General features: G+C 32.9%; 1 protein-coding gene across 8 annotated transcripts in view; it reads right to left on the reverse strand.

The window, feature by feature from the left end:
* Positions 1-24547, reverse strand: part of LOC149786272 (suppressor of lurcher protein 1-like) — a 533176-nt gene that overhangs the window by 18184 nt on the left and 490445 nt on the right. The window contains exon 17 of one of the 8 annotated variants that reach the window (XM_089976656.1): positions 9139-9310. The exons of 6 other annotated variants lie outside the window; for them this stretch is intronic. In XM_089976656.1, the coding sequence (XP_089832782.1) occupies positions 9139-9310 (172 nt within the window). Of the gene's footprint in view, positions 1-9138; positions 9311-24547 lie in introns of those variants that run through there. One more of the 8 variants, XM_089976659.1, reaches the window with a different exon arrangement.

The raw sequence follows: 24547 nt of genomic DNA on the forward strand, positions 1-24547 counted from the left end.
CACTATGTACCTGACAGTGATGTTGTTTTGATTTTGGTAAACAATTTCTCTATGAGTGTGAGTTAAATAATAGAATCATTATAGTCTGAGTTAATAACATAATGTTTACCATGTTCTTTATTATAATTTTAGTAACAGATTTTATCTGTTTACAACTTAAAATTTTCTATAATAAACTTTGGACCCACATCCTTGCTTTACTTGTGTGTTTTAGTTCTTTCTATATAACTTTGTTTTCTTGAAAATTGATTAATTCTTGCTTTAATATCTTGTAGCAGAATCAGTTTTATTGTTGTGTTCAGTATTTTATTTGGATGGAATCATCTGTTCAAATTAATCTTCAAAGGAGGTACAAAGTGGTCATCAATAATATTCTTGGAATGGAACATTGATTTGAAATTATAATGAACTCAGACAAGAATATTTTTGGATTATATTACTGTGACTTATCAAAAGATTGTTGTCACATCTCCTTGTCATAGGCCACTACAAACACATCAACACATTCAGAGTTGGAACTTTTTGGGACACCACTGGAATTTAATTAGAACTGTATTCATTAGGATCAGTGACAGAACATATTGGATTATTTTAGATTTAGTTTACAATACTGTAAGTTCTTTTTAAATTTTCACTTTGTATTATAGGAAAATAAATTATGTTAAATTTTACAAAACTTGTTGGTTTTCACTCTTTTCTGTTGTTTAGTTTAAGACCATAGAGTTGTAGTAATCTTACTTTCAGAATGATTCTTCCAATGTATGAAAAAAAGCAATCAGGTGGTTTAGGAAAAATATGTGAAATAATGAAACTAAAGAAAATCATTACAAATATTTTCTATGACTGACCTTGACACTGTGGTCAAAGGGGTAAGTGTACATGTCATTGAATGAATTGGATTCCTCTCATAATGAATATTAAGAAATCCATCAAAGAGTTTAGGAAATATAGGCAAATAAAAAGAAACTAAAAAAAAATGAACAACAATTTTCAATGGTGATCCCAACGTCAAAGAGGCAAGCATGCATGTCACAGAATGAATTGTCCTAGCTTCATAAAGATTCAATCCAAGTAGTAAACAAATCAATGGCTTTGCAAAATGTAAGCATAAATAAATATTTTAACAAAAACCTTATTTTTTATATATCTTTAAATGTGACCTTGACCTCAAGTTTATGGGGTGAGCAAGCTTGTCATAGAATTAATTCTCTTAGCTTCATTATGATTTGTGACAAATTTTATGGGAATCTATCATGAGCTTTAGGAAATACTGGTATATTCCAATGAATGAAGAACTTTAATCAAAATTTTTTAAAAGCTGTTGATGTGGCTGCCATTAGAATGCTTATACAGTACCTTATTTCACTGTAACATGGGTTTGAACTGCATACTCTGTATTTTGCAACTATTACAGTCTAATTGAACTTAAATCACTCCAGAAATATGTGGAATAATGCACTTATTACAAAATATCCAATTTCACTAATGGAATAATAATGGTGTTGGTCTTCTTAACAGGTTCAATTTATGGCTAACTGCTCCAGTTTTTGCATCATATAAAAGTGCGTTTTGCATAAAGAGAATCAGATAAACAAGATTAGACTGTACTATAGTGCCTCAAATATCTAAATCAAATCCATAATTTACAAGAAACAAGCATGACCAACCTTTCTACCATCCCAAAAATACCTTTTCATGGTCTCTTGATAATGAAAGTTAAGCTATTAATAGCAATCATTGCCAATAGACTGTTTTATCTCAATGGTGATCTAGTGTCTAATCTGCAACAATGCCATAGTGAAAATGTAGTCTGGATTTATGGTAAATTACAGACTGAAAGACATGTTTTGGAAAGTAATTAAGAAACCAGAACTGCTGACCTTTTAACTTCTGGACATTACAGTGCCCAAATTATTCCTGTTGTAATTTACAATATATATTCTAATAAAAAATGTAAATTTGGGAGTCAAACTAAAATTTTGTACTTGAATATGGGTATATATATATATATATCTCTATATATATATATATATATATATATATATATATATATATATATATATATATATATATATATATATATATATATATATATATATATATACTTATTGGTAAATTCTTTTAGCCAGAATAATGTCATTATTATAAACTTTGAGGTAACTGGAGGGTTCAATGCTGCTTATGAGCAAGGGGAACACAAGAAAAGATCAGGCAGCACTTACATGTACTGATGTATATAATTTAATCTAATTAAAGTTAAATCTGCACTTAAAGGTCACTGGCCACCTATATTGTACAAACGTGTGATATTATTATAGTTATAAACAAAACGCATTGGTTATATATGCACACCATAAAAATGTTTAATTAGACTTAAAACTCCACTTTATAAAATGAAAAAATTATTCGGCAATCTCTGTAAACAATCGGTAGTTTTTGCATGCCAAAACCAGATATGATGTACATGTATCCCTTCTATTCAACCTATTCAAGTGCTCAATTTCCCCATGTAAATGTCTATGTGATATAGCATACGATCGTGCTTTTGTACAGCATACTTGGTGCACTGTGTTGCGTACGCATGTAACCCAAAGAGTGATGATGGGAAAAAGCGTTCTTTCTTTTTCTGAGAAACCATGTTTACCAGAAAAAAGTGGATTTAATCTGTGGGATCGAATAGGGGAGGGATGAGAAAGTTGTATCATTTATGCCGGATTATAGTGAATTTGGCCCAAAGACAATTCAGCCCAACTCAAAATACAATTCGGCCATACTTAACAATAGTTTGTACGTTCTTTTTCTTCAACAAAAAAGTAGATGCTATGTAAGATAGGTTTTAGGAAGAAAACTAAATTTAAACAAACTATTTTGATATTGTTTGAAAGAAAACAATCATACTTCATAACGAACATATTTATGAGAGAAAACACAAACTGACATATCTTGCTTGTTCTAATTAAAATATTTATATACATTTTTTATGCTAAAAAATATATGCATCTGCACAACGACATTCTCAATTTAAGTCTTCTGGTCAAATTGTCAATAATCATTTCTGAAACAAAAATACATAACAGATAATATTCTACATAATACATATACATTTTGCTAAGGGTAGTGTACATGAGATATTATAACAAATATACTTAATTTTAGGCTTCATGTTGTAACACAGATGCATACAATACATACTAGATTACACGAGAGAGAGAGAGAGAATAATGTTGAGCATTTTGTCAGTATTTAGTTGCTGCAATATGAAGCTCTTACCAGTTAATTTAATTTTTATTTTTTCTTCACATAAATTGAAAGCTTGTCATTACTGGTCAATATCGTCAATCATATTTGTTCCATTATTCTGTACAAATTAGAAAGGAAATAATTTTGTGTTTAATTTGTGCCCCCCATCCCCCGCTCACGGTACAAAATAAATTGATAAACATACACTTGTTTGAAAATAAAATGAAAGAAATTAACCTTGCATTGTTATCATATATTCCTTCTTTTTTCATCATGCAAAAATTAAATTAAAAAAAAAATATATCCACGAATTCTGTATATGTAGCGGATGCGGGCTTGCATATGCATCCTTAGTGTAGTGTGTATTGCTTATGTCAAATAACAAAATCGCAAATGAGATGAAAGTATCACCCGACTGCTTGAAGGTACCTGCCATTTACGCATGATAAGTTACTTACTGCAAACTGGCCCAGATTGTATTGTATCCAGGTTAACTATAAGTCGGTATCTCACAAATAAAAAGAAATCATTATTTTAAAATACATTCAATGTGAGTGCAAATGATAATCTTTTTGCTAGCATGGGTTACAAAAGTATTATTAAAGCAAGTTATTACTGTGTATACTATTTGCCCTGCAAACATCAGTTATGACTACATATGGCAAACAAATAGAAGCCCGGGTGATAAATGCAACTGGCAGGAAGCAATAAACTCATTGTTTAAACTTACCTACATGATATCAAATACATAGGTCATTTTATTACAATGCAAATCAACCCCGGAAACTTGACTTTGGTATCTTTTTAGTATGCTAATTTTTTCTTCTGAAGTCAAGTTTGGTTCCTTTGGATTCTTTAAGTGTGCTGATTTCTTTCATCTTTTTTTTATATAAAGTCTGCCGACATAGGGAAGCCAGCATTGATTCTTTTTACCTGTATTAACGGGAATTTTCAAAATAAATTGAAACAATGAAACAGTTTTGAAAACGACACAATCTAGTGCATCATGCATGCATACTGATATAAGGCTGAACAATAAATTAGTTTTCATTAGTTTCATCTAAATATTCCCTATCTATAGTTTATAGTGTTTTATTTTTCGACAACAAGAAGCATGTACTTCGTCTTGTAGGAATAAATGTACATCATTTCCGGTTGGCATCCTCTATAGGTGGGAAATCATAACTAAGTGGAAGTAACAGCGTTGTATACTTCTATTTTGAGTAATTAAATTATTATTTCTTCTTTACACTTGATAATTTTTTTGTTCTTTTTGTGCGAGTATAACTATCTTTAATCATGTAATGCAAATCTGATATAAGTAGGAAAATGTTGGAGTATGGCCGGTGACCTTTAAGGAAAACAACCTTTCAAGTGCGCAGCAGTTAAACTTGAAATTTTCTCCCTAATAATTTTTGAACCACCACCGATTTAAACAATTTTAGGTCCCTCTTAAAGTTATGTGCCGAGAGCTTATTTTGCAAAAGCTCCATATATAGACATGAGTAAAGGAGCTGCTGCTGCTACCTTAATCTGCTACATTTGTAGTTTTCACTCTTGAAGATCTGCTTATTGCCTTACTTGCCCAAAATGTGGCTTACATTGCTGACATTTAATTTCAGTTAGATTTTCCCTGCCAATGTTAGATGACAACTGAGTTATTTTAACTCACCCACATGTGTAATGATTTAGTTTTTTAATTAATTTGTTTTGCTTATAACTTTTAGTTCCATAATCTTGTTTTTAGCTTTCAGTTACTTAAATTCCTGTGTACTGTTTTTATATATTTGCTAGCCACTATACATGTATATTTTAACTCTAGATGTAATTTTATAATCTATTCATGTAAATTGCTTTCTCTGCATGAAATCTTAAAAGAGAAAGTGCTCTGTCCACGTGGGTTTGAGTCTCAGTCCTGGCCAATGTGAGTATGCAAGAAAGCTTGCCAGTAGTTTCCTGCTGGTTGATAATTCTTATTGGGGTTTTCCAGTGTTCTAACTCTGCCAGTAATATACTGGCCATCACTGTGCAGAAAAATGGTGTTAAACTCATAACAATGGAACATAAACAGAAATTTAATCTTTTTAATCTTATTTTCAGACTAATTTTGGGATAAAAAAAAGATTTTTAAGAACTAGTTACAGAATGTATGTATGTATGTATGTATGTATGCATGTATGTAGGTAGGTAGGTAGGTAGGTAGGTAGGTAAGTAGGTAGGTAGGTATGTGTGTATGTATGTAGTATGTATCTATGTATGTATGCAGGTTATCTATGTTTGTTGAAATTGTTATTTTATTGTTTTCAGTCCATGTGTAAGGTGTAATATTGGCATGGGGAAATGGCTTTATGTTGAAACAAAAAGCACAAGCAGTCTTGATGTTGCTCACATGCAGACCCTGGCCAGACAGTCAAGTCAAAATTTGTCTTGTCTGATCTGATTAAAATGAATCATTGTCATTTCTGAGACAAAGTTAAATCATTTTTTTACAGCAACACTTGGTAGATGAAATACAAGATTTGCATCATTAATAAAAAATTCAAAGATCAAATTGGCCATAACTACTCAAGCAGTTCAAGAGAAGTCATTTCAGCTATATAGCAATTCTGGAGGACCAGTAAATAATGTTGTTGATGAATTTATCAGGATAAAAAACATAAGGACACAAGACAGACAAGATGCCATGACATAACCTTAAAATGCCTTTGGCTGCAAGTCGAGCTAAAATTGATAAACCATGACTTATTTATTTCTATCAATCAAAGAAATTATCTAAACATAACAAAATCTGTCTTAAAGAACATTTCTATGGAAGACCACCTGTTGTCCAGATTTTTAATAAATGGATCATTTTCATCTTTTGACAGATCACCTGTCTTGTGGGACCACTTTCTTGGCAAAAGAGTGGTCTCTCAAGACAAGTTTTACTGTAGTAATAAACTGAACACATACAAAATAAAAGGCTACAAAGGCAAAGTAAAGATAACTTCATGCATGTATTGTGTCAGTTGCCTGCATGCTGAAAAAAAACATGATATATGGACTCTTTCCTGTTCAAAGCTTTGATTGGGGATAAAGTGTGACAATAATGAGAAAGAGTAAATATTTTCATGTAAATTGACATTAAGCAAATTGCACTAAAATTAATTTTTTATACGTGTTACAGGCTTATTAAAATCAATCACAAATATAACACTCAAATAAAATCTTTAACTCTTTATACATATATAGACAAAAAAATATTGAGGGTTAAAGTTCTAAACCAAAGACAGAAACATGTCAAAGCTTGCCAAGAAAATATAGTCTTGATAATCAGTTCCCTTGTGATTATCAACCAAATATGTACAGACTATTCACTCTGTATACATTTTATAATCTGAGTAACCTTTAACATTTATTTTAATCCATCTGCCTTTACCTTAAACCATTCACTTTTATCTTAATCCATTTATCTTTGCCTTAATCCATTTGTCTTTATCTTAATCCATTTATCTTTACCTTGAACCAGTCACCTTTATCTTAATTCATTTACCTTTGCCTTAATCCATTTTCCTTTATCTTAATCCATTTATCTTTGCCTTGAACCATTCACCTTTATCTTAATTCATTTACCTTTGCCTTAATCCATTTTCCTTTATCTTAATCCATTTATCTTTATCTTGAACCATTCACCTTTATCTTAATTCATTTACCTTTGCCTTAATCCATTTTCCTTTATCTTAATCCATTTATCTTTATCTTGAACCATTCACCTTTATCTTAATTCATTTACCTTTGCCTTAATCCATTTTCCTTTATCTTAATCCATTTATCTTTATCTTGAACCATTCACCTTTATCTTAATTCATTTACCTTTGCCTTAATCCATTTTCCTTTATCTTAATCCATTTATCTTTATCTTGAACCATTCACCTTTATCTTAATTCATTTACCTTTGCCTTAATCCATTTTCCTTTATCTTAATCCATTTATCTTTATCTTGAACCATTCACCTTTATCTTAATTCATTTACCTTTGCCTTAATCCATTTTCCTTTATCTTAATCCATTTATCTTTATCTTGAACCATTCACCTTTATCTTAATTCATTTACCTTTGCCTTAATCCATTTTCCTTTATCTTAATCCATTTATCTTTATCTTGAACCATTCACCTTTATCTTAATTCATTTACCTTTGCCTTAATCCATTTTCCTTTATCTTAATCCATTTATCTTTATCTTGAACCATTCACCTTTATCTTAATTCATTTACCTTTGCCTTAATCCATTTTCCTTTATCTTAATCCATTTATCTTTATCTTGAACCATTCACTTTTATCTTAATCAATTTATCTTCGCCTTAATCCATTTACTTTACAAGACTACTTTATACATATTTATTCATCTACTATGCAAACAACCATATCACTACTTTTAGTTAAGATAAATCATTACATGTATGCAATTAAAATGTTATTTTAGCTGACTAGTTTTTTTTTATAAAAATGAGGAACATCTGCTTTTGGAAAGCATACAATTCAAATGATTATAAATAAATCTTTCTGTCACGAGAATGGTGTCTTCTGATCAACAGTACATCAGACAGCACATTGCATTTCATTCAATGGATCCTTATTAAATTTGTATTGGGATCTGCAGTTGATCTGTTGGTAGAGCATTGGACTCATAATCCAATAGTCACAGGTTTGATACATGACCAAGCCAGCCTGGGTCAGCTACTTCAATGTGTCTTTTGGAAATGTCTTTAGCTCCACATGTCCTAAGTGGCATGTATTGCTGATAATATGCTTAAATTGTCATTGATAAAGTCAACAGTAACAAATACAACAAATATAACAAAAAATGTAAAAAATGAATTTAAATGATTTCAGCAAGAAAAAAAGGTAAATTACCAAATCCTGTCTCCTTGCTAACAAATCTCTGGATAGTTTGTGCAAATAATCTATCTGCTCAGAACAGAGTCCACATACTATGAAAATGTTTTTTAAAATATTTTAATAGCAATCTGAACAGGGTATCCACAGGTTGTGCTCCATACAAAGGGTAGGCCTGACCTGTGAGGGCATACATGAATTTTTGTGTTATTAACAAATTCAAAGCATTTTCTCCTGTAGGATCATGGCTTTCATTTCAGTCAATTCTGTAAAACAGGTAAAGAGGATACCTGTCAGAATTATATCATAGCAGGTTTGATGGTAAGATTTCTTAACTGAAATTTTTTCTTTTTCTTGACTTGCACAAATGTGCCCTGAAAGAGATTATTTCAATAATACTGTATTATTTGTCAAAAAAAAAGGATCTTTGCACAGTGGTTTCAATATGCACTGTGGCTAAGTGGTTTCAGTATGCACTGTGGCTAAGTGGTTTCAATATGCAATGTGGCTAAGTGGTTTCAATATGCACCATGGCTATGTGGTTGCGATATGCACTGTGACTCGGTGGTATCAATATGCAATGTGGCTCAGAGGTTAGTGTGCTGGACACATGACCAGAAGGTTGCAGGTTTGAATTCTGCCCTGACCAGACTGGGTGACAGCTGTCATGGTGTATTTGTGGACAAGGCCATTTACTCCAATTCCTTGTCAAAATACAGCCTTTCATGTGTTGATGTTCTTTAAACATGAAACAGTCAAATAAATCATAAGGATTAATGTAAGAGTAAAATATGATATCAGGTATTCATGTGATCGATGTTTGAGTTATCACTGTCTTACCATATTTCTAAAATGATGAATCAAGACAAGGTAGAGTGGGATGTGTGGAGGGGGGCAAGGTGCAAGTTTGTTTTACAACTAAAATTTCCAATGAATCTTGCCTTTTTCCCTCCATATTTACTGGAAAGTCAGATAAAATCGGAGATGATCCCTGATGAAACATACAGCAAATTTTGGGAGTTACCTTGGCTTAAGTCCATCTACATCAAACTGAGTGAATGTGATCTCAACTTTCTGGTTTTTCTTCCCATAGAAAATGTAATGGCACTCTGTATTACGAGGATAAAACCCTGAGAAGTTGGGGGATGTGAAAGTGCCACTAGCACCTTTACCATGGAGGTACATGAATGTGCAAACTGAAAAAGAAACGATAAAACATGACAGCTAAAACGATCACGAACACCAAAAACTTAAACAAAATGTGTGCAGTAACTTGTGTCAGTCGCCAAGTCAAATATCCCTTGAGCGACAGTGCAGACAGTAGAAACAATGAAAAAGTAAGATAAATGAAATGGTGCAAGACTAGTCAGAGAAAAGTGCTTACATAAAACATGGTAAGAAGTTTCAGTACGAAAGGAAATACATCAGTTCTTAAAAGCTAAAAATTTTTTAGATCAAGCCATCAATAGAGTATAATACAGCAACTGAATAAAGTTCACTACAGTAAATGAGTAAAATTCAATGTAATAAATGAATCCTTTGATGTTATGGCCAGTGCTGTATTGTGGGCTCCTGCAATTTTTTGTCATCTGTCCACTAAATCTTAATATCTTTCACCTTATGGCATGCTTTTATTATCAGCAATTTAAAAAAATGCATCTACCATATATATTCACTTGTAAGTCAAGTCAAACTGCAAACAACAATGACTCTGATCTTCCATAGCATAATGTGCCTGCTGATCAGGGTCTATATTGTTTGTTCTACTGACCCAGATCTGCTGGTGCATTATGCAGCAGTAGATTTGGGTCTGTATAGTTTGCAGTTGGACTTAAAAGCAAGTATATATAATACATTTTTCTTAAGTGCACATCCATACAGATCTATGTCACTGTTTGGAATGGTCAAATCATAAATGTGATAAAACCTGTAATATGGCATTTGATATCCATTTGAAATGATCTTTGGCAATTAAAACATTGAAGGTTTGTGTTTGACAGCTACTGCTGTAGTCAATCTGAAAGCAGTAAACTATAGCAATTAAGATTTAATTTATTTCAGGCTGCATTAATGAAAAACAGTAATAAATTAATGTTAAAATACATCATTTTTCAATCAATCAATAAATTACTACTGCAAATGTAAAGTATTTCCAAAGAAATGGGAATCACGAAAATAAATGCTTACAGACAGGGAGTGAGCACTAAAGTTAAATAACCACATGATTCGAAACAAAAAATCCATAATGCAGCTCATTTCAGAAGAAACCTGATATTCAAACATGTTAATGTTTTTATGGGTTATCTCAGAAGATCTTGATAAAACATTTATCATATTAAAGGCAATGTGCATAGAAATGATAATAGTACATGGACATGGCAGGCAACAAAGTTAAGGTGGTAAAACTGTCAAAGCAGGTCAGATTATCTCATTTTTAATTAAACACTAAAAGTACATTAAGTCTTATCCAGTTTATTTAACTCTGACCCTTTAAAATGATGTTTCCCCTGCCCTTGGAATCCACAGTTCAACCCATACTAGGCCCCAGAGGACACATATAAAGAGAATATGAAAACCTCTTTATAACAAATGATTTAAATGGAATCCCAAGTTGTTCATTAAAGCAAGAGATTACAAACATTTCAATTTACAAAAGCTTCGAGTTGAGCTGCAAAGTGTAAATACAGTGTGAACCTGTTATAATGTGCCCTGTGATAATGTGAATTTGGATATAGTGCAGTTGTGGCCTCGCTCCCAAAATTTCATATATTCATTCACACAAGAAGAAAAAAACAAGTCTTCAAAGTATGTGAAATAGTGTATAAAAATTTAATATCATTTTGGGGAGGAGATTGTTTATGAATTCAAATATAATATGATCGTGGTGTGGTTCCTGATATTTTAAATACATTTTTAAAGTACAAGAAATAGTGTGTAAAATGTTTATTATCATCTGGCGGAATTCAAATATAATACAATCATGGCATTTCTTCTGAAATTTAACAATTTCGCCAGGTTCTTGAAGTGTTATGCCAAAATAAACATTATCGGAAATGTTACTTATTACTGATCCATGAGTAAAGCCAGTAAGTCGTCTTTGTGATTGTCTTCAATTAATTCTGTATACAATCGTTGCTCAAACAATAGTGGACATATGTTTCTTTTTTTAACTGCATACACAACCAAGCAGCAGATGTGGTGGTAGTTGATAACAGATTAAAAAAATAAACATCAAAAAACAAAAGCCGCCAACATGTTTGCTGGGCTTGGCAGTGTTATTAGATGCAATCAGTTGACCAGTAAATGATGTCCACTTTAATTGCTGTAAATTGAAAGGGTATGAAATTGTACATGTGTTTAGCTTTAAATCTTTATAAAAGTATTTTTCTCATGTTTCTTTTGATATTCACAAAATCTGAAGTAAAAGTTATATGCAAGCTGAAAGCATGTATTGTTTGGTAATTTTTCTTGATGTAGTCATTCAAATGAATAGGCATACAAGTGTTAATTATTGGGAATTTACAATGGATAAAGGTACACGGAAATGCATATGAGAAAATTTTAGCAGTATGAAATTTGTACAGACACATTCATAGACCCTGGAACGTAATGAACCGTACATGTGCTTCTTCTTTCTTAACCTACTTTTGCTCTTATTTTTTTCCCATTGAATTCAGACACATAATGATCTGTGACAAAAATACTGAATAGTTTAAATATGTATGCAATTATTGCAATGGAAATACATGTATTTTGGATTAACTGCATGCCACAATGGTACGATATCAGACAGTAAGTAAACAGTATTAATACTCTGTTCGTGTTATATATAAGACATTGAATTCAGACACAATGATCTGTGACAAAATTATTGAATATTTTAAATCTGTGTGCAATTTTTTAATGGAATTACATGCATCATAGATGAATTGCATGCCATGACAGCACGATAGAAAATTGTGTTGATACCCTATTCATGATATACATTAGACATGAATAAACATATATGTGCCAATGCGTTGTTCTCTGAATAAAGTAAAATGCTGTAAAACCCCGCATTAACATGACCTCACTATTAACAAGATCCAATTTTTGGACCCCAATTATGGTATTATAGCGGGGTTCCACTGTATATGTATTGAAAACAACAATAATATTGCATAATAAAATTAATAAAATATGACAATATACACAAATTTGTCTGTATCAATTGCCTGGAAAATGGAAAACAATATTTTGGCTGAAACAAATTTGAAGTTGGATCATTCACAAGTACATATGGTAAAAGAAACATCATCACGTTCCAGTGAATCAGAATGATATATCCATAAAAGCAAAAGAAAGTTGTGTGATGTGACCAATATTTCTTTGTTACATTTTTGAAAAGTGATAGATGACAAGACCTAAAACATCAACATCAGTTTAATTTACACTTGGATTCAAGATTTCTTGTATTCTTGTCTTATTAAATATATGCCAATGACATACATTCAAAATTAAATAGGAGTCTCACTGGCATACATGTTAAATTAAATAAGAGTTCTTATGGCATACATGTGAAATTCCAATGGCATACATGTGAAATTAAAGAAGTCCAAATGGCATACATTCAAAATGAAATAGGCATCCCAGTGGCATACATGTGAAATTAAGAGTCCCAATGGTATACATGTGAAACTAAGAGTCCCAATGGCATACATGTGAAACTAAGAGTCCCAATGGCATACACGTGAAACTAAAAAAGAATCCATGACATACATTTGAAATTAAATGAATCCCAATGGTATACAATCAGTATTAAATAAGAGTCCCTTGAAGCAACTCATGATCCACCTGCTGAAAATTACTTGTATAGAAATCCATGATAAGATAGTTTCTTCTGTTCCTTTATTGTTTATCATTGCAGAGTGTTAAGGCCATTTCTAATAATTTTAAGAAACTCTTACATACCAACCCTAATAATAAATATGTTTCCTTAAATGTCTGAATTAACATGCAATACCTTAAGTAAAGTAAACAATCTTTGTCATGATCAAGATACAAAAGAGTATAAATTTCCTAAAGGTTCCTCATCAGAGAAACAAAAAAATGCACCCACCCCCATGTCAACTTAATGTCTTCAGCTTGGCAGGTCAAGATATTTTTCAAGTTTTCCCACAACAGTACAAATGCCTGCATCACTGAGATTGTGGCTGTTAGTCAAGTGAATTATAATGATAAAATCTGATTTAACCAAGCCTTAATCACATTAACTTTCTCCTGCAAATTTCTGTTGATTTGTCCACACATTTTTATAACACCAGCTTTCAAATTTCTGATGATTTGTCTACACATTTTTATAACACCAGCTTTCAAATTTCTGATGATTTGTGTACAAATTTTAATAACACCAGCTTTCAAATTTCTGATGATTTGACTAGCTTAGACAATATGGTCAGCCATATCAGCACACTCAGTACACTTTGGGATGTGATTACTGTAGTGAGACCAAACATTCAGTACAGGAATGCAGGCACAGACATCCAATACAGTGCCATAACTGTGGTAGCTTTGAACACAAAGCCAAAATTCACACTAGATTTATGGAATAGGAAAAGGGCAATGTAGCCATCTCAACTCCACAAGAAGACTCTATTCAGCGGGAGGACCAATCTGTCAATCAAAGACTGTCATATACACCAGGCATCCCTTGTCAAAACAGATTTGATCTGCTTGCTGATGCATGTTCTGAATGTGGAAACTTACCAGCTAATTGTACATATTCAAATATGACTGATAGTTCAGATTTATACAATGATTATAAAAATAGAAAATGCAGAAAAACTAATGACAGTTGTAATGATGATCATTGTGAATATAGTTTTAATACTTTTAATGTCTCCTTGAGTGCTTCTAATAGCATTGATATTAATCTCATGAATTTAGGAATTTCTAGTAAGGGTTTACACATAAGTCCTTTAAATATTCAGGGTTTTCATGGAAAGATTGATCAAGTGAAGTTACTGCTAACCTCTCCAAATAATAATATCCATTTATCTGGACTCTCGGAAACAATGTTAACAGAAAATCAGGGTGAAAATTTCTTGTATATCAGTGGCAATGACAAATCTTATTGAAGAGATAGGAAAGCAGGCAGTGGTGGGCTTCTTGTGTCTGTTAGAAATGGTTCTATTTCTAAAAGATGGGAAGACCTAGAAACACAGGAAATTATAGAATCCATCTGGCTACAAATCACTCCAGAAAAAGCTAAGCCCTACTTAGTAGGTTTTGTGTACAGATCCCCAATCATCACATACTGATTGGTGTGAATATTTTGAACTTCAAGTAGATACAATTTCAAATGAAGAGAAAGAATTTTACATTCTAGGTGATATAAATAAAGACCTTCTCATTGATCAAATAAAAGTGAATTGGATGGATTTTATTACTTCATTAGGTTATGGAGCAAATAGTAAATGAACCCACCATAGTAACATCTACCTCTAAAACACTTTAGATCATATTTATACCAATACAAAAGAAAATGTTTTGGAAGTAATGGTTCCAAAGATTGGTATAAGTGACCACTTTGCAATTTTTCAAACACATAAAGTCAATGGCAAATTAAAAAAAATAATACCCATAAATCCATTACTTATAGATCTTTTCAAAACTTTGATGCTGTTAAATTCCTGGAAGATCTGAAACAGATTCCTTGTAATACAGTCCAAATCTTTGAAGATATTGATGATGTTTTAGATACTTGGACAGATCTGTTCATCAGTATAGTGAACAAACATACCCCTTTAAAAACACACAGGATAAAGAAAGACCACCAGCCAGGCTGGATCTCCCTAGAAATTTTTGAAGCAGTAAAGCAAAGAGACCAACTAAAATCAGTACAAAAATCAGGCTGAATACAGAGTTTGGAGGAATAAAGTTAATAAAATGATACGTCAAGCCAAACAAGCGCACTACAAAAAAGTGCTGGATGAAAACCAAAATAACCTGAAAGCTATCTGGAAAGTGTTTACAGAGTTTGGTGCAGGGAACTGTAAGAATGAAACTGAAATTTTATCCCTCAATCAAGAGGGCATTTATACCAATAATCCAACAGACATCTCAAATATTTTTAATGACTTTTTCATTCAAATTGCTGAAAAACTTAAAGAACCCAGAACTTATTCTGATCATCTGGAACTCAAAAATGTTTGTGCTAAAAAACTACCAAACAATATAAAGTCTGAAATTCCTAAAATGAGTCCAGAATTTGTGTTGAAATATATTTATTGATATGATTGGACCAAGGTTACTAAAGGTAGCTGCATCTGCAATTGTAGAGAACATAGCTCTCATTTGCAATGAAAGTATTAGGTCTAATAAATTTCCACAAACACGGAAAACTGCCAAGGTTACACCATTGCATAAAGCAGGAACAAAGGATGATGTAAATAACTACAGACCCATCTCTATCCTTCCTTGTCCTCCAAATTACTAGAAAAACATGTACATGATTCTTTTTTCAACTATTTAAATACTTATGATCTTATTCATGATAATCAGTCTGGTTTTTGACAGAATCACTCCTGTGAAACTGCACTTGTATCTTTGATAAATGGCTGAAATCATTAGATAAGGAGAAATGGTAGGCACTATTATGGTTGATTTTGTAAACCATGAGATTTTGCTTGAAAAACTAAAAATCTATCAATGCAGTGAAAAATCCCTAAACTGGTTTACTTCTTACCTAACTGACAGAATGCTAAAATAACAAACTACACAGACCCTGATCAGCCAGTGCATTTTGCAATGGCACACCTGGGTCTGTGCAGTTCACAATTGGACTCCTCTTATAAGCGAGTTCATATGTTGCTGACAAGACATAAACTTGAATTAATCTATTCACTGATATATTTCATATGAACTGTCCAAGATAGATTATTATCTACAAAAACACCAAGTACTCTATCCATTGGCTAACATATATCCACTTTGGCCAATACAGGGAATAATAATAATAATAATAACAATAATAAATGTGATCTATGAACTAGTAATGTAGGACCATGAGGTAGCAAGGGAATAAGGAACATCTTCATCCCACTCTTGCTCCTGGGAGGTAGAACTTTGTGACCCAATGTCTCTCTGTTGTAATGGAAACTTGGGGTATAGGAGGAACCTTAATGTGTAACTCCTGGTACAGAGATAATGGACTATTATTAGCAGCAGACTCTACAGGTGGGTGATTGTGACTCTCTACTCTCCTGGGGCATATGGAGGAAGGTTCATCCTCCCTCCCTGCTGTTTGGACCCAACATTGAAAGTGGAAGATGTAGGTCCTTGGACTGCAGCATTGACCTCTCTAACATGTGGCCAAGGTACTGAAGCCCATGGTTGCAAGCAGGAAATGGGACAGCCACTTTCTTGTCATGGTAGGCCCCATATCCAATAGGGAATTAGAGGGATTATAGGAAAAGGGGAGATGCCAATCTGATCCCCCATCCCCAACAGGGTGAAAAGGTAGTCTGAAGGAAGGGGAGGGGACTTGACTTGATCCCTTTATCATGGGGCTCCAATGGTCAGTGTGAGGTACTTACAGACTGGTGCATGATTGCTGGTCAATGACTGGGTCGAGTGATTCAGATGTATTGGACGATCTTTCACTAACCTGATAGACATAGATACAAGTTCTTTCCTTACCTGGTTGCTCAATCCTGTCACCAACAATAGGCTCCATGGAGTGAAAGGGTGCCGCTTCCCCCTTATATGGAGGAGGGAATTTGTAGGGAATGCTGCTCTCCCTCATGGAGGGGGGTATGTGGCACAACTCACTCTTTCATGGGAAGGTGTGATTCATTTTCTGTCCTAGTGGTGCTGTTTCTCCCTCACATAAGAATTCAACTCACTCTCTGCCCTAACAAAATGGTGAAAGCACTGTCCATCCCTAACAGGAGGGCATGACTCACTCTCCACCCATTTATTACCTCCCTTTGGAACAGCCAAGAGTCTCTGACAAAACTTTGTAACACTTCTCCCAGATCTGAGGAGAATCAGAATGAAAACTATGAAAATTCTGAGAAAGACATAGCAGGAACTTCCTTCTTTCCTTTAGAAGTATGGATATGCTCGGCAGGATAACAGATCTCATCCGACCATAGACTGCAAACGGGGCAACCATCTGTCCTCTCACAGCCTGTACAAAGTAGCTAAGTGGGTGTGTGTCCTGGGGTCTTCCTGTGGCTACACCCTGCTTAGACATTGCTACAAAATAATGCTGAAAAGATTTCTTCAAAATCTTGTATGCAGGTATACATCTCCCTTGGATAGCTCAAACACAATGGGGTCCAAAACATAGACCACACTGTAAGAGAGGGCATGAGTACCAAGGGACCTCACAAAACTTAAGAGAATGCCATCTCACTGGATATCAGAAAAAAAATGGGAGGGGGAGCAAAAACAGTGATGTTTTATGGCTGATTATTCATTTTATAGTTGCACTGGGAATAGTTGTCAAAAAAAGAACTTTTTCTATTGCAGCAAATGTTTCCTCTTTTGTATAAATTAACCTTATTTTCAAGATACCCAATCTCTGAGGAAATCAGAGAATTCTAATCCCACTAAAAACTCTTGCTTCTCCTTACTAAATGTATCTGTGAAGTTTTTTCATTCACCAAGTACTCATTTCACTTTGTTACCTTGCTATTTATGATCACATCTGAAAATGAGCTCGATAATTTAATGTAATTTAATAATATTTATACCTGCATTGAGTCATCAACCGAAATGAACTGACCTGATACACAGCCATAACCAGTAACTCTTACATGGCTTGGATTTGAATAACTTTAAAGTTTTCTTTTATCCCTTATTTGCTCTGATACAAAGAACATTAATGTGATAATACAAAGTATGTCTGATTTTAATTGATTGTAACAATACAACAAAAATACTTCTGCAAATTGGGAATCAAAACACTGTCAGCACTTAACTGGATTCTTACAGGAAAGCTTGCAAACTTAACTGTGATGGTAAGTTCACATTTTTCATTTTGAATGCAAGAGGGCATATTGCATTTACATTTAAACAGAATTAAAACACAAATTTCACTTGACAGACTTATTTAATTGGTATCTATTTGTTAAGGCGTTGCCACCAGTTTGCATTAGTGATATATTCATTCATCAAAATTTTGTTCTTATTTATAGTGAACTGAGAATATTGTTTGGAAAGAAAAATTAGCAAAATATACAACTTCTGAATTTAAAGTTATGAATTTCATGGTACATTTTCAAATTTTCACGTTTTTTTTCAACAAAACAAAAACAAGGTTTCATTTACTAATTTTGGTCATGATTTTCTTCATTCAACAAATAGGGGCCAACATTTTTTGTACTTTCTAGTAAAATATATATAGGATACATACCTGACCTCATGTTATAAGTGGGTTTGCAAGTTATGTGGGTTTGAGTTATTGAGGGTATGATCTATGCATATTTACATGGACTAAATCTTCGCTAAATATGATAACAGCAGGAATTCACCTTTCTTAGGTGTTGTCTCCAAGAAGAAAAAACCCAATGATGTTTTAATGCAAAAAGGTAAGCCATGCTAAGCTGAGAACTGAAGATTAATAAAAGATAATGAAGTCAACCAGGATTAATATAAAGCTGGGGGTGATTAAATTAGTGAAACTCCAGATGATATTGCAAAAGGAACAAAACAGGATGAAAATGGAAAACTAACCAATACTGATTCTAGCTGAAAATAAATCAGTGTTCGATAATGAAACACACAGCATAAATGAAAAAAGTGACGTGTGACCTGCTTTTCAAATTTAAAAATTGATCACAATTCACATTAAGGAAATGCAAGTTTTGACAGTTCATTGTAATAAACAATAAAATGAATCAAAAGAAGTTTGTAGACCCAATTAGGCCAGGATAACAAAATACAAAATTAGGGCAGGATAACAAAATCCATTCCCAAGCTAGAAAATAACAAACTTATCACATGATGAAAATCTAAATGCAAGGTAATACAAAAATATATACCAGAAAAAGAAGGTCAAATTGCTTTGATAACATAGTAAGCGAAGGAGTTTCTTCTTTAATCTAAATAAAGTAGCCTTGACACTGACAAGCAGAAAAAGACTGAAAATATTTCTGGGTTGGACTTGTGATGTCCTGGTATTCTAAAACCATTAGATTCACCCTATGGAAGAATGAATTCTCATCATATGGTTGCTGTATCTTCTATCCTGAAAAGAGCCCACTATACTTGCAATAGCAACAGGAGGTGTATCACTGATTTTAAAACAGACTTCTCAAAGCAGCAGCATACAGGTGTGTGCATCATAAAAATAGTCCTCACAAAGCATTGATAATACTGTAGTATCACTAATTTTTATGGATTTTGTTGTTGCCCTGAACCACAAATTTAAAGATCCAATGATAAATTAGAAACATCTTATAAAGAATACAACACACACACAATTGAAATCAACAAAGTTATTTGATAAATCAGTGTAATTTCTGTAATCTCATTAAAAATATTAATGTTTGCATCTGTTTGTTCTATTTTACACCTTTAAATAACAAAAATAAATTGTAAAGCATTTTATATTGTTACAATGCACACATATTTGTAAGGTATGTTGAAGCTGTGATTTCCACTCACCATCTTAAATCAATATGTTTTGAGATAAGGATTGAGAAATGAGAAAAAGCACAAGATCTTCAAACACAGTTATTACTGAAAATGAAAAAAATAATAAGAAATGATACTATAATTGAAAATTAGATTGAATATTTATTCAAAGTGATTTTTCGTTCCAGTGAACTTTTATCAGAAAATTAATATTCTTGTGGTGGCATGTTTTCCTATTATCCATGCTTGCTTAATCACAATCAACAGCATGACTGTAAAATACTGTAACTACTGTTGAGGGACAACTACTAATGAAAAATGTAGTATATACACTAATTACAGCAGAGTACTGAAGCTCACATCACTGATTTTCAGAGGAAACCACTGAATAAACAGTTCATCAATCAAGTCCAGTGGTACACATAAATGTTTGTCAGGTAAATAATCTTGAAATTGTTGAATTAAACAAGTTCAGCATTCTCAAAGATATGGAAAATTAGGTCAGATCTTTCACTCAGTTTTGTGGTTGAAATTGTTTGTAAATGAGCCAGGCTGAAATGAAGTAATGAAGGAATGATTTTCCATCTCTTTTCAATTTTGTTAGCATCTTCACACTCTGATAAAAACATCACATGTTGACATTGCTTTTTAATATGTTTGAACAAGGGGCATCTGGTCATGTGTTTGATTTAAATGTTGCATGATGATATTATCAAAACTGATAGGGATCTAAGTTGATTTTTACCACTCTTAATGCCATTGTAATAATGCCGTTGATCACTAGAAAGCAACTTTATGGGCAGTGTTTGAAGGAAGAAATCATACATATGTATTTAAATACCTGATAAGTAGCTTTTATATAGTGTTGCTGACCACATTGGCTCCCTTTGATGTTGAATACAAGTGTTCATTTTGACAGGTGCTTGATTTGTGATCATACAGGTGATCATTAACTGTTTTAAGCATTGAGGTGGAGCAGCCATCATTTGTTGTCATCAAAGTTTGTTCCTTTATAATGTTTATATGGAGAATTTGAGGCTGTTAATCAATGAATGCCCTCATTTATGCAAACATTAACAGGTAAAATCACAAACACAAAAATGTATTTTTCTCTTTTCAAAGCCATGAAAGTAGAGACCCATGAAAATAAAGACCTTAGAAAAGACCAATCAAGTTTCTAAAAATTTGGCAGACTGAGATTTCTTAATGTGATCTCAATTTAATGTACAACAATAGTACAGTATAAAAATAAAAAATAACAAAACTAGTTTTACATTTTGTTAATAGGATCTGAGAATGCAATTCAATGCATAAAACCTTTCTGAAACAAATGGACTAAAACTGCTAATATAAAATCCTATTTTTTAAAGAAAATAAATTGTATCAAAATCTGTAAAAAAAACATGCCAGCATGGTGTCAAAATAGAAACAGTGCAAATTTGATTGATGATTGAAAATGATATGACCTTTTGCTCTATTTGTACCCGTTGCTGACTGGTTTGGATGATTTTATTTGAATATTGTACAAAAACAACATGAAATGTGGATTTTTAAAACCACAAATTAAGAAACAAGCTCAGTTTTTCTCTGCCTTCTTTCAATATATGTACTTTCTTTGCACCTATCTAGAAAGTATGTGATACAAGGGTGTTTTCTTTCTTGCAGTAACATGCAAATAATAACTGGAAGCAACAACTACCCATTTTCTCAAAATGATTTTGGAATCTTTTTAGTCTAGCATCAGTCACTTGGAGTTAATTGACAAATTAATTATAATTCCTGTGATCCATTTGGTGGAAATGGAACAATTCTCTACCATTCCTGCTGCTTTGGATTTTCGGCTTAATACTCCACACTAATGCTGACATTTTAACTAATTAGTAAATCTCTGATTAGTTAGTACATGGTAATGACTGATAATGAAACTTGATCTGATTTCTGACACTTTTAGGCCTACCACTCTCAGATCTCCAAAATCTATCTCAGGCTTCCGACATCTGATGATGTAAGTCTTTGAAATTTAGTAAGCCAGAAGAGGAAGTCATCCTCTAAATTCTACACCACTCCTTCATTATAATGCCCATCATTATAACATGGTCCCCATTATAAGGCACGTATGATCATGATTCCCATTTCATTATTCAGTGGTAGATATATATATGTATCATTTACTTCATTATAATGCCCATCATTATAACATGGTTCCCATTATAAGGCATGTATGATCATTATTCCCATTTCATTATTCAGTGGTAGATATATATGTATCATTTACTTCATTATAAGATGGTCTCAGTGTTATGTTGTATTCTCTAAAGATCCCAAGGGCAGATTTGTAACTAGTTCTGCATATGATTTTAACTTTATTTTACATAAAGTTGCAGAATATCAAAGATTTCAGACATTCAGTTTGAGCTTGAGTTTTGTACTCAAAAGTTTGAAGAATACAAAACCTAGATCTGTGTAAACTGCTTTGAATGCCCCTCCCCACCCATCTATGCATCGGGCATTCAATACATGTTATCCATGCCTGTTTGTCCTGTTCCATCTTGTCCCATCCTGTTAGTCAGGAATTTTGTTTCCCCTCTGGGCATGATGTCTTACAATAAAAAGATCTTGGCCAAATTTGGATTAGTCACTTTCAGGTAAAACTGTCCTTTGGAACTCTCTTCTTCTATTGTTTCATACTGTCCAAGACATCCAAGTCATATGGACAAATTTTAAAGCAAGCCATGAAACACTTTTTTATTTAGGCCAGAAATTAGGAGAGTAGTTGACAAGACAGCACATTACATCAACCCCACAAAGTCACATGGCATCATTAATATCACCATGTTCAATAATAAAAAAAACTCTATTTAACATGTTTGTTTGAATGGCATATTGGACATAAAACCTAACTGTAAAGAGCTATGTCAGATGGAAAAAAAAATGTTTGACTTATTTATACAGAAAAGTTATTAAACTTGTAGGTAGGTGCTGATATTATGCAACAGAGTGGTTTGAAACTGAATCTACACTATGGTGTTTCTTGATGTAGGTAAGCAAATATTGACAAGCCCAACTCTCACTGTTTTGCCCATCACATTCCACCAATTATACAGGAACACCACAAATTGCCCATCACATTCCACCAATTATACAGGAACACCACAAATTGCCCATCACATTCCACCAGTTATACAGGAACACCACTAATTCTGATATCTCTCACATTCCACACATACTGTAGTAAAACCAGCTCTAATGGTAAGCCAATCTCTCACTTTCTACAATGTTTAAGAAACATTACAATTATTCTCAACATGCAATGCTTATTTTCACTGCTTTCAGCTACATAAACTATAGGTATTTTTAAAAGGAAAATATTAAAAGCTCTTTTAAGAATTTCAAGAACTTTAAATGGTAGTAATAATGCTATTCTTGTAGCCAATAATTGACTTCCGCTAAAATATGGATTTATGACTTAAACAGCTCCACAGCTAAGAGCTCATATGAAAGTTTTCATCAAAACTGCAAAATCAATTTGTGGACTTGAAACCATAATGTCTGGCAATGGTGTCATTTTGACTCCTTAATGGTATGTGTTAAGAGTGAAAGCTTTCAAGAAGTTGTTTTAATAGTTGTCATTAATATGTCAGAGACATTGATCTTTGAACAATACTTGTCATAGAGCTCATGTTTTTCAATAAGACCAGGCAAGTTTCCAACACATTCAGACAAATGTGTCAGAAAATGAAATGTGTTCCCTCCTGATAATATTGTCCGTAAAAGCCACAAAAGTATTTGATTCTCTTTATAAGCTGTAGCCTGCAGTTGCCTAGTTGGTTGAGTATCAAACTCATAATCCACGAGTCGCTGATTCGATACCCACCCAGTCCAACCCGGCTTTGCTGCCCCAGTTTGTTCTTGTGAAAGGTGCTTAGCTCGAATTTCCTCTGCATGATATAGCTTTTATTGTATTAAAAGTGCTGTTAAAACCAACAACATAAGAATAAAATTATAAAATGACATATGGAATGTATAAGAGACCCCCATGTTAAATTAAACTACACTAAAATGAGGTTTGTTTCAACAAGGTTGTGTCATAGTACTGTATATACGCTTATAAACTGAGTCCAACTGCAAAATGCACATATCCAAATCTGCCATCATATAATGTGCCATCAGATCTGGGTCTGTGTGGTATGTTAGGAGTAAACAGCATAACAAACAACATAGACACGGATCTGCAGGTGCATTATGCTACAGCAGATCAGGGTCTTTGTCGTTTTTGGTTTGACTCAACGTATAAGTGAGTATATATGGTATATAAAAAAATGATTTATTAAATCTAAAGATCGGAAATCCCCTTATGTTTGTTGTGCATCAGTCAAGGATCGAAAATAAAGTTAAACAAATTAAGAAATGAAAATAAAACTAAATTAAAAAATCAGTTTTATCAGATTTAGGACCATGCTCATAATACTACATTAATGATGAAGCCAATTTGTATTGCAAGTATGTCTTGTAATACAACAGTGGGTATTAGCATATATACTAACAGACACCATATATACCCTCATCTGCTGTTGAATAATGCACCAGCAGATCAGGATCTATCTTGTTTGTTCTACTGACTGCTGCCAACAAACTAAATAGACCCAGATCTGCTGGCGCTTTGTGCAATGTTAGATCTGGGTCGCTGGAGTTTGCAATTGAATCCAATTTATATGCAAGTATAAACAGTAGGCTGCAACATAAATCAATATTATGTGAAATAAAATTATAACAATAAATGATTAGCAAGAACTAATGTAAATTAAAAT

This window comes from Sinohyriopsis cumingii, chromosome 12 (genome assembly GCF_028554795.1).
Source record: "Sinohyriopsis cumingii isolate HCF-2022 chromosome 12, ASM2855479v2, whole genome shotgun sequence".
NCBI lineage: Eukaryota > Metazoa > Mollusca > Bivalvia > Unionida > Unionidae > Sinohyriopsis > Sinohyriopsis cumingii.